Consider the following 17959-nt stretch of genomic DNA (forward strand, 5'->3'; position numbering starts at 1 on the left):
AATCTTCAAATCTTCAAATCTTCAAATCTTCAAATCTTCAAATCTTCAAATCTTTAAATCTTTAAATCTTCAAATCTTAAAATCTTAAAATCTTAAAATCTTAAAATCTTAAAATCTTCAAATCTTCAAATCTTCAAATCTTCAAATCTTCAAATCTTCAAATCTTCAAATCTTCAAATCTTCAAATCTTCAAATCTTCAAATCTTCAAATCTTCAAATCTTCAAATCTTCAAATCTTCAAATCTTCAAATCTTCAAATCTTCAAATCTTCAAATCTTCAAATCTTCAAATCTTCAAATCTTCAAATCTTCAAATCTTCAAATCTTCAAATCTTCAAATCTTCAAATCTTCAAATCTTCAAATCTTCAAATCTTCAAATCTTCAAATCTTCAAATCTTCAAATCTTCAAATCTTTAAATCTTTAAATCTTTAAATCTTTAAATTTTCAAATCTTCAAATCTTCAAATCTTTAAATCTTTAAATCTTCAAATCTTCAAATCTTCAAATCTTCAAATCTTCAAATCTTCAAATCTTCAAATCTTCAAATCTTCAAATCTTCAAATCTTCAAATCTTCAAATCTTTAAATCTTTAAATCTTCAAATCTTCAAATCTTCAAATCTTTAAATCTTTAAATCTTTAAATCTTTAAATCTTTAAATCTTTAAATCTTCAAATCTTCAAATCTTCAAATCTTTAAATCTTTAAATCTTTAAATCTTTAAATTTTCAAATCTTCAAATCTTCAAATCTTCAAATCTTTAAATCTTCAAATATTCAAATCTTCATATGTTCAAATCTTTAAATGTTTAAATCTTCAAATATTCAAATCTTCATATGTTCAAATCTTCAAATCTTCAAATCTTCAAATCTTCAAATCTTCAAATCTTCAAATCTTCAAATCTTCAAATCTTCAAATCTTCAAATCTTTAAATCTTTAAATCTTTAAATCTTTAAATCTTTAAATTTTCAAATCTTCAAATCTTCAAATCTTTAAATCTTCAAATCTTCAAATCTTCAAATCTTCAAATCTTCAAATCTTCAAATCTTCAAATCTTCAAATCTTCAAATCTTCAAATCTTCAAATCTTTAAATCTTTAAATCTTCAAATCTTCAAATCTTCAAATCTTCAAATCTTCAAATCTTCAAATCTTTAAATCTTTAAATCTTTAAATCTTTAAATCTTTAAATTTTCAAATCTTCAAATCTTCAAATCTTTAAATCTTTAAATTTTCAAATCTTCAAATCTTCAAATCTTTAAATCTTTAAATCTTCAAATCTTCAAATCTTCAAATCTTCAAATCTTCAAATCTTCAAATCTTCAAATCTTTAAATCTTTAAATCTTTAAATCTTCAAATCTTCAAATCTTCAAATCTTTAAATCTTTAAATCTTTAAATCTTTAAATCTTTAAATCTTTAAATCTTCAAATCTTCAAATCTTCAAATCTTCAAATCTTCAAATCTTCAAATCTTCAAATCTTCAAATCTTCAAATCTTCAAATCTTCAAATCTTCAAATCTTCAAATCTTCAAATCTTCAAATCTTCAAATCTTCAAATCTTCAAATCTTCAAATCTTCAAATCTTCAAATCTTTAAATCTTTAAATCTTCAAATCTTTAAATCTTAAAATCTTAAAATCTTCAAATCTTCAAATCTTCAAATCTTCAAATCTTCAAATCTTCAAATCTTCAAATCTTCAAATCTTCAAATCTTCAAATCTTCAACTCTTCAAATCTTCAAATCTTCAAATCTTCAAATCTTCAAATCTTCAAATCTTCAAATCTTCAAATCTTCAAATCTTCAAATCTTCAAATCTTCAAATCTTCAAATCTTCAAATCTTCAAATCTTCAAATCTTCAAATCTTCAAATCTTTAAATCTTTAAATCTTTAAATCTTCAAATCTTCAAATCTTCAAATCTTTAAATCTTTAAATCTTTAAATCTTTAAATCTTTAAATTTTCAAATCTTCAAATCTTCAAATCTTTAAATCTTCAAATATTCAAATCTTCATATGTTCAAATCTTTAAATGTTTAAATCTTCAAAAGTTCAAAACTTATCTTAAACTTTTTTAAATTAAAGTGAGGTTCTTCAAAAAACCTGCAACTGTTTGTAAAGCGTTTATTTTATTTGAAATTTAAGTTTTAACGGTACACATCAACCATAGCTTTTGCACCCAGATTTCTGTAACAGACACTTTAGTATCTTCAATACTACGGGAACTATCGATATAATTTTTTATTCATCCCCTAAATTACTGACTTCGTAGTTATTTACAACAATTTTTTTATATTTTTGCAATCAGATTCTTGCAGGAAGTTTGACAATTTTGGAATAAGAAGGTGCACAGCAACGAAGGAAGTTGTTGTCTTCTTATACCAAAATAGTCAAACTTACGGACCCAATCCTGCAATATTGGGAATGTAAAATTAATCAAACTTTGTTGTAAATTACTTTGTGGACCGTACTTTAGGGGATGAATAAAAAAATATTTCGATAGTACTCGTAGTTTTGAAGATACTAAAATTGCCTCATGAAAACATGTTTTTTTTGTGAACGCAAGTTAATTTTTGTAAAAAAAATTATCAGTATTTACCGGTTGTGCAGAAAATTGTGTTGTAATACAATAGATAAACAAAAAAATACTTACCAAATGATTAACAATTTAAAATTAATTTGTATTAAAACAATAGCAAATCATCAAAATATTTTCTTTTTCCAAAAAAGTTGAAAACAATGCGAAAATCGCCCTAAATAAAGGAAAACCCTCTTGCCAAACTATGCGGTCAATCAGCTAGCCAGCCAACCAACACCGTTTCGCAACCGGTCTAGTTCGTATTGGGCACACAATCGGCAGGGTGTTTTGCACACAAACTTATACGTGAACGGGTAAATTTGTGTATGTACTGTACACAGAGGAGGTACTCACTCAGGAATAACAATTTAAATTTCAAAAAATATATATTCAAAAATCTGTCCATTTTTTCAATACTCTTCTTCAAGGAAAAGTAGTTGAAACGATTTGATAAAATAGTGAGTACACAAATTTTTTTTTTTTTTAATCAAGTAATTGATTGGGTAGTCTTCGATCGAAACTCTATGATAAATTCAATTTTAATTCTTGTTGTTAAGAAATTCGTGACTAATTAATAATTTTCAAATAAATTTGAAACATATTTTTAGTCCACTCTTATCTCCTCTTAGAGTGAGTGAGAAGGAAACCCAAGCAGAAGGAGTGAGACAGAATGCAAATAAACACAGCTCGCACACTCACTCACTCATAGCCAGTAAGAAGAACAACAGTTTGCAAGAAAAAAAAACACAACTCCTATCGCGATGTAGACGCGAAAAAAGCGCAGCACCACCAAACCAAAAGTAAATCGCGATAAAACAAGAACACATCAAAAAGCGCAAAGAAAGCAAACAAGTGTGAGTGAGTGTGGAGACGACGACGACAATGACGACAATCGAGCGCAACCAGCAAAAAAAGCGAAAAGCGAATCGCCAAGAAGGGAAGAAGATTTTTGACGTGAATGTATAAATAAAATTTTATTAAAACGAATATCGGAACATCATTCGTGGTAGGGGAACTATACCCTTTTTCAGCCTATTTCTATTATCGGCCTATCATCACTTTGATCATGAATTACAGCTTTCATAAAGTGTTTTTGACTGTTCCAAAGTAATAAATAGCTCAAATAAAAGTGAGCAAGCAACTCTCCATTGTTGATACATCTCAAAATGTTGATTTAATAGCGGAAAACGGCAAAAGTGATGAGAATTGGTCGATCGGCTTAGAGTGATTAAAATGGGTATATTTCCCCTAAGTACACGCGGAGGAAGGTAAAGGAGGACCACACGAAAAAACGACGACGACGACGAATTGACGTACGCTGGCCGGTCTAATGATTCGGGTGTTCGATATTTTTTATTTGCTTCGATTTTGTCTGTGTGTTGCTGAGAGTGTTTGGGCACTTTGTATGGAAATCTAAATTTAGAACATAGATTTGAGATGGGAATGGGTAGATGGACAAATTTGAAGAAGGAAATCATTTTAAGATATGATATTGAACAAGTTAAAATTTATTTGATTGCTAGGAGTCGTGCAATAAATCTTCAGATAGATTGGCGAATAAAGAAATCTTGCCGCATATTGGTACAAACTCTGATTTGAAAGATATGAATGTTTGAAAAATCTATTAAAAATCAGTTCGAAAGCTTAATGAAATTCCCAATCGAAAAGTACACTTCATTTTATTTGTTTGATAAAATTTACCGTTTTTAAGTTCCAACTACCTAAATTTTATATTTTTAGGATTTTCGAGTTTAAAAAATTCTTCCCTGAAAAAAAAACCTGGCTGAGAAAAAGAATTCGAAAGCATGAGAATGATTTTTTTTTTAGTGTTGCCTAATTTTAATTTAAGCCTGTAATTTTCAATTCACTATATCTTGGAAACCATTACGCAAAATTAAATGATCTTTAAAAAAATTAAATTGAAAGGATAAAAAATAGATATTTTTATTTTTTGAATACAAAATGCCGAAAATGTATTATAGCTACTAATTTCCGATATTATATATGAAATCGGAAAATTTTATGAAAAAAGTATAAGGTGATTTTCGAATACAAATTCAATTTTGATTTAAAAAACGATTTTTAGCATTTTTTGTTGGCCAGATTTTCGGTATTCGCAAGAAACACATTTTTCAAAAAATCATATCTCCTAAACCAGATTTTGCACTACCACGCACTATGGCTAAAAAGATGTCTTTATAGATTAAAAAAAAATCTTTAAAAAAAATAAAAATTAAAAAAAATGGGAATTTAACGTTTAGTCATCCAAAGTTGCGTCTCCATTTTTTTTCTGAAAAGTCCTAATCATAACCTACAACTTTGCCTTAACTTAACCTTTGGTGTAAATCGATCAGAAAATCCCTTCTCAAGCAAAATAACTTCTTTTGACATAGGGAATGCATGGACAAAGTTTCATCCAAATAAAAATAATTATTTAAAGATTGCGAAAAAAAATTTGAAATTGTGAATAAAAAATATTAAAAACTCCTTTCTTAAAAATCTTTTTATTAATCAACAAAATTTATGTTTTTTTCTATACACTTGGTTTATTTACAATAATATGTTTATCGTTATCATATTTTGCAAATGTCAATCGACTTTGCTGGAAATAAATTCATAATCATAAAATTAAATTAAAAAAAATTAAAAAATAAAAAAAATGCTTAAAACCTTCAGAGTTATTTTTTTCTTCTGTTTTCTGCCATTAACCAGAAAAAAAATTACAAAACAAGCGCTAGTATATAATATTTAAACAAAAGCCAATATTTTTAAATCTTTAACAGAAATGTAAAAAAATAGCAGGGAAAAATATACTTAACAATTTATTTAATAAGAAGTATGAAATTTAATCAAATAAGTAGTAAAAGTCTAAAATATTTATTTTTCAATAAAATTAAACTTATTATCATTTTAATTGATACTGCAGTTACATTTTACAGTAGCATTCAAAGATGTATTGCTAAATCTTGAGCAACTGAAATCTTGAAATAGTGAACAAGCGATTTTTGCACTGATTTTTCTCCGCGTGAATAGCAAAAAAATACATCAAAGTTTACAGATTCATTCTCTAATGTGATAAATTCCGTAGTAACAGATCAATAGGGCGAATCTGCGTTTGTAAACAAGCATTCAATCCCTTTTGCTCAAGTGACCGTTCACGTCAAGTAAGAGAGGGATAGACTGCTCGTTTACAAACGCAGATTCGCCCTTCTGAACTGTTACTACGGAATTTTTCTGTTGAAAAATACTTATTAAACACTTATAGGAAATGCAAAATATATGTCCAAACAACGTCTTGAAGCCTTAAACTTAAAATACAGTTCATGGATTTCAAAAAATAACCGATGGATGTTAGAACGGTCATTTGATAATAAAGTGAAATAAACTTTTCTAAACAAATGAAACATTTTAAATTGATCGAAAAGGGATTGTAACGACTCCGTAAAAGCTAGATGAAAACATTCAATGCAGCGAGCAGAATGTACTGTTTGTAAACAAACCCATTGCGGTTTTTCATTGATTTTTCTGCAAAAGAAAACAGTGTTCTAAAACAATCTTTCAGTTTGATTTAAATTCTTATAGGATGCAAATTCTATCAGTTCGAAACAATAATTTCAAAAAAATAACTTTTAAATATAAAAATCATTCCATCTCTTTCTCACAATGTCACTAATTTTCTCATTCCTGAGCAATGAGAAATGAGACGATGAGACACTGAAGGCAACATAGAGTTATCTACGTGCGCATGTATTGCGTGTACGAACACGAAAAAAAGTGAAGTTAAATTTTGTACCGTCCAGCAAAACAAATGACGTGCTAGTGTGCGTGAGAGCGGGCTTAGATAACTCTATTGGCCAAGCCAGAAATCACAGGAGAGGAGTCTTCTCCACCAAATCTTCTGAGGAGTAGGGGAGCAGAAGGGGAGCAAGTGAGCATTGTATTCTTTTGTTCTTTTGACACATGCTCAGCTTTTTCTCTCTTTCTCACAAGTCTCTTATGATGTAGCTTTGACAGGACGAACCAACACATGGACGCAAGACGACAGACTTGAGCCATGGAGTGGGGCTTTCCAGGGGGAGGTAAATAAGCTCCATTACATAAACGGTGGTGGCGATTAGAGGTTATGTTTTTTTGTTGTTGTTGTGTTGCTCCTTTGAAGCTATCTTTTGCAGTTCTTCTTCGAGTAGGTTTTTAAAGGTGGGAGAAGGTGGATTATGTACACTCTCAAGAAGTGGTAAGGGAGGGGTGGCTTTATTTGCCTGTTCGTTGTGGAGTTTTATTTTGCTGGTGTTATTTTTGCACGCAGATTCTGATTTTGCGAATGATTTCATATGCTGGTGACGACCAAGTCGTGGAAGCCACTTCTTTTTCTTTTGACGTCGTCGACGACGACGTGTGCCAAGGTGAACCACTTTAGTTTTTGCTCTCCTTTGGACACTTTTGCCGTGCAGACTCTTGATATTTAGTCAGATATCGTACCTTAAAGTTGGGTTAAAGCAGCGGTTCGGACAAAAAGAACTGAGAGTCACCAGCTATGAAACCGTCGGACAAATCTCATAATTAACGTCAATTTGCTGAACCAATTGAAAGACATTCCTCAGCTCATTGAGTTCGTTGAAAGTTTTTATTCGGTCAGTCGTAAAAAAAACCCAACTCAAACTCATTCATTGAAAAGAGAGCACAAAAAAAAGAGTCCCTGGAAAAATTCCATTGCGAGGAGCTCTACATTGTCGAACCATCGTTAGTTGGTCCAATTAGCATGGAACTCCCACGCGTACATAATCCAGGGCATATATTTTTTGCTTTTCTTTCGCACTTCTGCAAGAAATGTGAACAAGTGACATTTTTTCTGAAAATATTCAAAATTAAAGTAACAAAACAAATCTAAAAAAATATAAATTTAATGACCACCCTATCCAATTGTTATTCATTTCATCGCCAGCCCGATATCGGGCGTTTGTCGATCTTCGTTTTTTTTTTTGCATGTCGTAGTCATCTGAGCGATCTTCGACTTCGGACTGAGAGTATCACCATCCAAGTGTTCGTGCGTGTATTAATGCGCGAACGCGTGCGTGTCTGGCGTTCTAGACAGAAGCAGCAGCAGCAAGCACGTTGAATGCACTATTTTTATGTGTTGGTGGCGTTTGATGTCACATGGAAGAAGGGAGAGGGGGGGGACTTGAGAATGTTCTACAAATAGCTCGTTTTGTTCGTACAACGGGGAAGTGAAAGTGAACGTTGGAAGAATTGGTTTTTGCATCGATACAATGTTGACGGGCGAAAATAGTTAGTTTGTATGATTATCCAGTAATTCATTGTATAATATATTGTATATTGAAATTGTATAGAGCGGTGCAAAATTCAGAATAATATTTTATTACTTTTATACATGAAATTTTTAAGTTAATTAATATAACTATAAAAATTATTAAAACCCAAAAACTCGATAAAAGTTTTTAGGAAAATGATTTAAAATATTATGAAACCAGAAAAATAGCTATTTTGTATGGACAATTGCAAATTTTTAAATGAACCTAAAAAAAATATTCTTAACTTTACGAAAAAAATATTTTCGGAAATGGTCACTCATGGATACTATTTAGAAATAAATCGAAAAACTGCAAATTTTTAGTTAAAATCATACTATAAGTGGTCAAATCTCGAAAACGGTGCACTTGATCAACCCGAACAGACGGTAACTGAATTCATGCCATTTCAATAACAAATGCTGTTAAAATAACAGAAAGTGTTATGGGTTCTTCTTGAAAAATATTTTTTTGCATTTTGGGTTTAATAATAGTTTATGTTATCATAACAAAATTTGTTAATGATTGATATTGATTGAAAACCAAAACAACTTTGGAATAACTAAAAATGTTATTAGTCTGTTATTACAATAGCAATCCAATAACAAAAAAAAACATAACGGCGAATAACAAAACTTGTTATAAATGACATAAAATGTTATTGGCCTAGTATTTTCAAATATCAAAAAATGTTATTCCAAGGTTATCCAAGGGTTCCGTCTGCTCGGGAACATTTATGTAAAATACTTTTCGTTTGCAAATTCGATTTTACATAAAAACTGTTGTCAAAAAAGATTTCAATATTTCAAATTATCACAACTCGGTGGCAAATGCATCTTTTCTATAGCTCGTAATATCCTCTAAAACATATTTAAAAATAGAGGTTAAAATCCTGATTTTTGTAGATTTCTTTTAAGTAAAAAGAGTTAGGCCGATGCAAATATTTTTTGAAGTTTAAATCCCTGGACTCTGGCCAAAGTCGAGAAGGAGGACAAAAAAAATATATATAAAAATTGAAATAACAAGCCATGGCATTCACATTTTAATGAAAAAAGAGTTTTAAAACGCATTTTACACCTGCTCAGTTGTATTGTAATCATAAGTTTTCAAAATATCTAAGTATTGATGAACTTTTTTTTTCAGCCTAAAAAAAACTTTTTGCATTACTATGCATCGAACTTTCACAAAAATTCAAAATATTTTTGGTCGATCTCAAACATGCTAAATATAATTTTAACGCAGCGACAAAAACTTCAAAAAATATTTGCAAGGGCCTTAATTAAATGGGCAAAACATATTTCCGTGTACCTTTTTTCCTAGTAGTCCCCATAAATACCAAAAACTTTGCCAAAAACACTAAATCGATCAGTGAAACTATATATTTTTTGAAAAAAAAATGGATTTTATAAAGATTTGAAAAAAGTTCTTTTTGAAAAAAAAAAATAAAAAAAGTGGTTTAAAAACAATTCTAAAAACGTTTCATTTGTTTTTCAAAAAAAATATTTTTGGATGTTAAATAGAATTTTGGTATCGTTAAGTATTTTTGTGATATTTCGATTAAAGGCTCCGTTTCTAAGTTAAAACCAGTTTTTGGTCAAATTTTTCGTAAAATTTGTCTTTTATCAAAGTTTAAAAATAGTGTCCAGTATTAATCTGACCATAGAAATGACTTTTCAATAAATGAAAACTAGGAAAAATACATATTTCGAAATAATATCGAATATGCCCTCATTTTTTCAATCTGGCAACCATTTAATACATTTCAATTTAAAAAGATGAAATCTTTGATAAATTTTCTCATTTTTGAATATTTCCTGAGTTTCAAAATCACGTATGGTTTATTTATAAAGGCTTAAAACTTAATATTGAACCTTTGCAAATCATTTTGAAAAAAAATATTGAAATTATGACAGAAACTGAACTGTAATCCCACTATCCTAAATAATATGTAAATTTAAAAAAAAAATCAGCAGATTAAACCAAGTTTGAACATTTCTTTTAAATAAATCTCTGGAATCTCAAAACAACATATTTTGACTATATTTTAAAGGGCAAACTACTAATGATTCAATTTAAGTTTTGATTAGTTGAAAGAAATGCACATAACCCTAATTTTAGAAATTTTCGTTAAATGATTAAAAAATTTAAAGTGATATGCTTTTTAAAAAAAACTCAATTAATAATAAATGAACCAATAAAAATATTAAAACTTAAATTTCTCCATGAAAAAATCCAAAGAGGTTACAGAATAAAACAATCATAGGTTTGGATGTCCCTTGAATAAATTTACTTCATATTAAATATGTTTTCATTAATACATTTCAAATCAACGCTTTTAGTTTATAAGTCAATCAATTTAATTCAGCTCAAAAGATATTATGCATGGTTTATGTTGTGTTTGCAAGAAGTGTTTGGATTGAAAGCAATACATATGAATTCAATTGAGTATTATACAAAATAATGATTTTGCCTGTTTCTAACAAATTCTTGTTTATGTGAAATTTGATTCAGATTTTTTTTCTAATTTAAATTGGTAATCTTTCTCAATTTTGCTATATTCTTTTATTTTGCCAGTTAAATAAAAATAATTTAGAAATAAGCAAAATCCTTTAGTAATTTGTTGAGGCGACCAAATAAGGTAAATAACTAACTGAAGGAAAAACCTCTTACACGTGTCACATGGTATCCACGTCAATCTCCAGTAAAGCACGATAAACTCGCACTAAATAAGAAACAGAAAACTTCCCTCTCCTCTCAAGCGCGTAAAGATTTATGTGTTTCCCCCTTCTAACGCTAGCAAAACTTTTCCAAGCTCCCTTCTTCTTCGGGGTCATGGTCAACGCCGACGACGACGTCAACTCGAGCCTCGTTATGCTCTTTAGCCTTAACGATCTGTTGATTTTTACTGCCCCTTAACGAGCCACAGCCTGTTTCCCAGACTGTCCGAGGGAAGGGACCTACTGATTAGCGCGAATGGCGATTTTTTTCTGTCGGTTTTTAACGACAGGTAGATAAGAGTCGAACCGGCCTTCAAGGTCGACAACCGGTTGCCTACCTGTAGGAGGCACGTGTGCGTGTTTGGGAGTATAGCTTAAGGAGTTGAGTTGTTACAGTAAAAAAGAAGTACTTACTTTTCTCTAGCTTGTGCATCCGACGGCACCGCTGCCCCCTTTCCTTTAGCGTACATTTTGATAACACTTAATTTTTAAATATCTTCCTCTTAAACGTTACACTCTAGTATCAACTTGTTTACACCCGCGTTTTAAGGTGAAGTGCGCGCACCTGCCCTTCTGCACTGGTACAAATACGCACACCAATTTTACGCACTTGCTCCCACGCTCTCACACACACAAGCGCTCACTGTGGGAGCTGATTTTCTTCGACAATTTGTTGGTTTTTTTCCTTTAAGTGTGTGTTTTTTTCTGCTCTTGTTGACGTTTCAATTTGACAGCCCGGATCCGGACTGCGTGTGACCTGTGGGTACAGGAGTTTGTCACTGTGCACTGTTGGTTGTTTGTTTACTTCAAGTCCGGCGACCGGTTCTGGGGAAAAAGAAAAGATAAAGAAAATAACACAATTATTCCATCATGTAGTACAGAGCGAGCCGGTCTTATCACTAATTGCGCAAATTGGTGAGGAGAGTTTCTACACACCAGAGCTCCGTATTCGACAAGTTAGGTTAGAATTTGAAACAATTTGAAAACAACTTTCAAAACGATTGACAAGTCTCTTCATTAGCCGGTCTTTGGTATGCTAAAAGGAAAGGATTCTCTTTCCAGCATATCCTTTTACAAATACCTTCTCGAGCATAAAAAAAACACTAATACCATCAAAATCTGCGAGGAAAGGACGAAAAAACGCTCTCACCAATACACGTGCAACGAGAAAAAAGGAAACCTTTTTTTCGCTACACTGAAACAAGCAACTACACTTCTAGAGTTTTTTTTGAAAAGGTCCTATAAACAAAATTTTTAATTTTTGCTTTTTGGGTGTTTTTAGAACCGCCTTGAGTCAGGGGTATTCAAAAACACCCAAAAATCAAAAAGTGAAAATTTTGTTTATAGGACCTTTTCAAAAAAAACTCGAGACTTCTTCAGGCAAAAGATTGTAGGAGTTTAGGGACCTCCCCCACCTTCCACAAAGTGATGATGAGCTACTAAACGGTTTCGTGAGCCACGTTTTATGACGACCCTCTGGACACGTGTCTGCCAATGTGTGCGTGTGTGTGGTGACTTCGATGTCAAGGGTCGATATGTGTGAATCATTCAGGCAAACCAATGGAAAAGTTCGAACATTGAGGTTAACATGGGTGGTAAAGTGGAAAAACTGAATGCTGGGAAGGGAAAATGTGAAGTGAAGTTGAGAGGTTGAGTGGAAACCAGGACGACCCGACTGGATCGGAGCGCAGAAACTAGTGCAAACTAAATCGATGATGGAAATGAGCCTGGGAAAGGCAAATATTTGATTTGATTTAGTTGGCCTGAAATGGAAATCTACTGTTTTCAACTATGAAATGTTACCAATCCAACTACAGATTTGCTAATTTAAATTAATAATCTTGATTCTGTAACTTTTCATTATTGTTTCAATTGAATTTAAACTATATTTAAATTAATTTTATGGGAGAAGATGACATCAAAAAATCATCAAAATTTGTGAATGTGATATTTGAAAATGTCTTTAATTTAGGTCTAATTTGGTGGCGATTATTCTGAAGATTCATCCGCATCAAATCGAATAGTATTTGATTAAAATACAGCTGTTCGCAGTTGAATATCCATCTGATACCTATTGGTGTAGCAGGTGTCCTCAGTTAACTCATATTACACTTTTAACAGAGTCAATTAATGTCCCAAAACTTTTATCGAGAAAGAAAAAAAAAATAAAATTCGTTCTTGTATTCTGGATTTATCTTTAAACATTTACCTATAAAAAAAAGTCTATACTTTAACATAAAATCTGTAACATAAGTTATTATTAAATTAATTTGAGAAAATTGTTTTAAGAATGTTGCTTTTTCATCATATTATACACAGTAAAAAATAATGTAAATTTGGAAGCTGTAATTTTGGAAGGTTGAATATTACTTCTTTTATGATGTAATTTTACCTCAATTTAGTCTGAAAAAGTGACATTACACCAGAAAAGTGGTAAAATTAAACCTTTTCTCTGACATAAAAGATGTACCCCTTCCCAATGTAATATTACCATGATTTTTTTCTGTGTATATTTGGAATCAATAAATTCTCAAATATAGCAACAGGTTTTTTTGTGAGTATTTTCCTGTTTTCCGTTTTGATTTACAACAAAATTTACTTCTATCCATTCAGAAAAATGTATTAGCCACAGCGGAAAGGATTACCCAAAAATCTGTACTGCACATACAAAAACTATTGTTAAACGATAACTAAAAAATGTACAGAATTGAATTGAGAATTAAATAACTTGTCAAATTTCTAAACTTAATAATGTGTCCGTAAAAAAAAGTCTAAATTGGTAAGTGACATTTTACTTAAAGTTTTGACCTTCGGTTCTGATCAAGGTCAAAGGGGCGAGGGGAAAACTAAATTTCAATTTTCTAAAATTTAGAATCAAAAGTATCACAAAATGCTTTATACATTGTTACAGTTGCAGTACGGCGTCATCCATAAAGTATGTCACGCTAAAATCGGCCAAAATTAACCCCCCCTCCCCCCTATGTCACACTTTGTCACGCTTGCTCTGACCCCCCTTCAGAAAGTACGTCACGTTTTGTCAACCCCCTCTTCGCACTATCTTGCTTTTTGTACAATTTTACACAGTAAAAAAATCATGGTAATATTACATCTGGGAAGGGGTACATCTTTATGTCAGAAAAATGTGTAATTTTACCTCTGAAAATGAGTAATTTTACCACTTTTCTGGTGTAATGACACTTTTTGAGTCTAAATTGAGGTAAATTTACATCAATAAATCTGTAAAATTCAACCTTCAGAAATCACAGCTTCGAAATTTACACATTTTTTTACTGTGTGGCATGATTTATAAGAAGGATGATTTTGAAAGTCGGAATTCATTCGAGAATGTTTTAAATTTTTACAGGTTGCGTTTGGATTTTTTAAATTTTGTTCAATGTTGTAGTGATAAAAATCACCATCACAGTTTTATGAAACATATTAAATCTATTATCAAAATCTCTGTTTCTTAAAGCCTTGAATCGTGTTTGATTTATGAGTAAAAGTTATCAAACATTAAATTTTTAAAGCTATATTTAAGAAAAAAAATCAATATTAAATAAATAGTCTAGCGTGACGTCACAGTCTCACGTACCCCCCCCCCCTCTCCCCCTTGTCACACTTTGTCACACTTGCGACAACCCCCTCCCCTCCCCCCTAGAGCGTGACGTACTTTATGGATGACGCCTACTGTTAAAATTAAAAAAAAATAATATAAAAAAATAAGATCTTGGGTATTTTTTCAATATTCTAAATAAGTGAAAAGCCTTAAAATGCCAAGATTAACAAGAATTTCAAAACAAAAAATAAAAATTTATAACAAACATTTTTTCTATTAAAATTTCGTTTTTAAGAACATTTTGACTCCTGATAATTAATGAATATTAAAATCAGCAACATGGATAAAACTAAAATAGACAAAAAATTAATCAAGTATCATTTATATTTGAAACAGGCTAGTGCAATCATTAAAATGATTTTATTTTTCAACATCAAAGTTTTCAAAAATAACCAGGGGCATTTTTTTAAGTAAAAATATACATTCCATATGAAAGTTAAAACTCGAAATTTTAAAATTATCCAAAATTAGTTAAGAGCTGTACTTGAAGGTGATCCTAAACAAGTTAGGGAGGTTCCAACAACAAAAAATTTCGAAAAAACGGGATTCGATCTAAAAATTTGTCAAAAATATTTTATCAACAAATTTTTGAACTTTAAATTGCTTTAGAAAGAAGAATTCTTAAAATGTTACAAATTTTTAGAGTTGGAAGTTTAACTTCTGGAGTTTTTATTTTTTTTTTGGCAAAGATCCAATAGACCAAATTTCCAGTTTTTGCTTTTAGGGTGTTTTTGAAACCGCCTTGAGTCAGGGATATTAAAAAACACCCAAAAATTTCATTTAAACACTAAAAACAAAGCAAAACAATCCTAAAAAATGAAATGATTAAAAAGAAAAAAGAAAATTCTTATCTAGTATGATCTCGTGTTATTGTCAAAATATAAGCTCAATTTGTTGATTCTTAGCGTAACAAATGTTTAATTGATATTTCAACATAATTGTTTCATTTAAAAAATAAATCAATCGATAAAATACTGCTGGATATTCATTGTGTTGTTAATGAATAAGTTTTTGGTTTTAATTGGATCACATTAAAATTATCCATATTTTAGTGAATTTAGATTATTTTAGGGAAAATATTAAATTTATGTTTGACCTTATAACCAAGTATTCATTTTTTGGTCAGACAATAAACTTATTTTATTCCTTTTTTAGGTGTTTTTGAATACTCCTGACTCCGAAGACCTTGAGAAAATTCCACTTTTGTTAAGGGGTTACCTACATGTAGAAAATCTCAAAATTTCATATTACGGCAAAATTATTAATTCAACTAGAAAGATGATTTCCAATCACTCCTGAAAGTTTCATGAAGATATTTCATGATTCAAGTGAGTAACAGACAATTTAAGTTTGAAATTTTGCTATGCGCAAAGCTAACTGTCAAACTTTGTGAGCGTTTTCTCTAAACACAGAGTTGATTTACGGGTGCCACGATATCTCGAGATGGGATGGACCGAATTAGCTGAAATTTGGGATGAAGACTCTCAAGACATAACCCGTGTGCATGACGAAGCCCGATTTTTAAATTTGCTTTAAAAAAAATACAACAATCAAAAACTGACGAATTTTAATATGAAAAATTTAAAAATATTTTTAACTTTTTTTTAAATAAACTTTTTGAAAATCGGCCTTCGTCATGCACACGGAACGGGTTTAACGAGTCTTCACCAAAATTTTGAGCCAATTTGGTCAAAGCAGTGTTTAGATATCGTGGCACCCGTTTTTTTAAACTGCTAACTTCAAATATCTATATCTCGGCAACGATACAACCAAATGTCTTCAAATTTGTTTTGTTAATAGATGAAAATGTATATTTTAGTGCCCTGAAAACGGAAATTTGAAAAAGTTTAAGTGTTTGCTCAAACCAACCTCTGACATTTTTGCCGATTTACATGTATGAAACCCCTTAATCGAATCACAAAAAAAATTCTTGTAGCTGTCATATTTTTGTTTATTGAGTATAAGTATGACCCCTAAACTACTCTAAAGTGATTGAGAATTATTAAACCAAAGATGGCGACCAAAATGGCGATGATGAAGTATGAGGATATTTTGTAATTTATTAGGCAATCAACTATTCAAAGTTGAATAAAATGGGATCACAAAACTCGAATTTTATGTTAAAGTAAGAAAACTAAAAAGTACGAAAAAAAATATTTCTTTTGTTCATGATTCGATTATTCAAAGTCCCATACAAACATTAGCTTCAGACAATAGAGTCTGGACTGTATAGGATTTCACAAAATATTGAATTCCCAAAACCTTCACCTATCACAAATAGGAAATACTACATGGTTGTGAATAGCGACGAATTAGTCAAATGGTGAGGAAATATTCAGTTATAAAACTGACCCTATTTGAAAATAATACAAATGAGAATAATATATGAAAAATAGCAAAAACAAACTCTACTCAATTTCCCGGCCTCAAACAACGCTCGATGATTGATTGCGCTGGGACAGTGTCGGGGTCCCATTCGTTCGCTAGTTCGTTCATTTCTCCCCGCACTCGACTCGACAAATCTAGTTCATCTTCCGGAAGTAAAACCTCCTCTTTCGTTGGAGAGTACAATACCTTCTTGGAAAGTGTGCGGTTTGCCCCCGAAAAAAAACAACCAACTAGGTATAAACTGTGTACCTACATCGAGCTCAATCACAGACACACAGACGAAGCAGAAGAGCAGCAAAAGCAGAAGCGAAGAAGTCGAGCGCTCGCGACCTGCAAAACGAACCAACTCATGAAAACTTTAACTGTACTCATTTTTTCTTCTTTTCTCACTTCTTCCGAGCTTGAACCCATCAATGCCGCCACCTCACGGGGTGTTGTTGTTATTTTTATTAGTGTGTTTTTTTCTGGCACACAGAAAAGTGTCTCCCCGAAAGCACAAAGACAACGAGACAAGCAAGCAAACTATTGTGCCTGTATTGTGGGTCTGTCCTATGGTGGGGTGAGTGAGTGGGAAAGCAAGAGGAAGAAAAATGCAACTCGCGAGCAGCGCGATATAAAAATATATATTAGGCTAGTACAAATTTAATTAAAAGGTGTTGTATGATTTTTCCATGATCTAATAAACAGCATTTTTAGTTTTTGCTTTTTGGGTGTTTTTAAACCGCATTGAGTCAGGAGTATTAAAAAAACACCCAAAAAGCAAAAAAAATATCATTAGACCTTTTCAAAAAACAACTTCAAAATAAAAATGTAGGGGAAATTCTCAAATGTTTCGCAGGTTGAGGATTCTGTCCTAATTCCGTCAAATTTGATTATTGCGATTTTAACAACTTTTTTGGCTTGCTCACTTCCCACTGGGTTATTTATCACTAGGTGTCAGTAAAAAAAATTCCTTTTAGGAGCTGTAATTAAATGTCAAGTGCTGATATATCAACATAAGGTACAGCATGAAATTAGATGCCGATCATCTATAAAGTATTTTGTGATACTTTTTGTTTCAAAACTAAGGTCCGAAATTTAAACTTAGTTTTTAAAAGAGAGAAAATAGAATTTCAAATGAAAATCATGTTTTTCGTTTGACACTTTTTTAGTTTGTACCCCGTTGGTTGGTCAAAGTCAAACTAAAAAGTGACAAACTAGCACTTTTTACACGGCGCTCACGCACACTATCAAAACAAACGTTTGGTAGTTTGTGTGAACTCCGTGTGAAGGGGGTGTCAATCTAAAAATTGACCCCGTTCGTTTGACAACAGTTGGTGGGGTTTGAGAGTACTTTTAAGCGAGGCTCATAGCTTTTTCAA

The 17959-nt window shown here is 31.2% G+C and overlaps 1 protein-coding gene across 11 annotated transcripts in view; it reads right to left on the minus strand.

The window, feature by feature from the left end:
* LOC6034656 (single-stranded DNA-binding protein 3) overlaps positions 1-17959 on the minus strand; it is an 84071-nt gene that overhangs the window by 42653 nt on the left and 23459 nt on the right. For all 11 annotated transcript variants that reach the window (XM_038251845.1, XM_038251836.1, XM_038251842.1 and 8 more), the window contains one exon: positions 11009-11419. In XM_038251845.1, coding sequence (XP_038107773.1) covers positions 11009-11064 — 56 coding nt within the window. In that variant the 5' untranslated portion in view covers positions 11065-11419. The remainder of the gene's footprint in view (positions 1-11008; positions 11420-17959) is intronic.

Source organism: Culex quinquefasciatus, chromosome 2 (assembly GCF_015732765.1).
Source record: "Culex quinquefasciatus strain JHB chromosome 2, VPISU_Cqui_1.0_pri_paternal, whole genome shotgun sequence".
Lineage (NCBI taxonomy): Eukaryota > Metazoa > Arthropoda > Insecta > Diptera > Culicidae > Culex > Culex quinquefasciatus.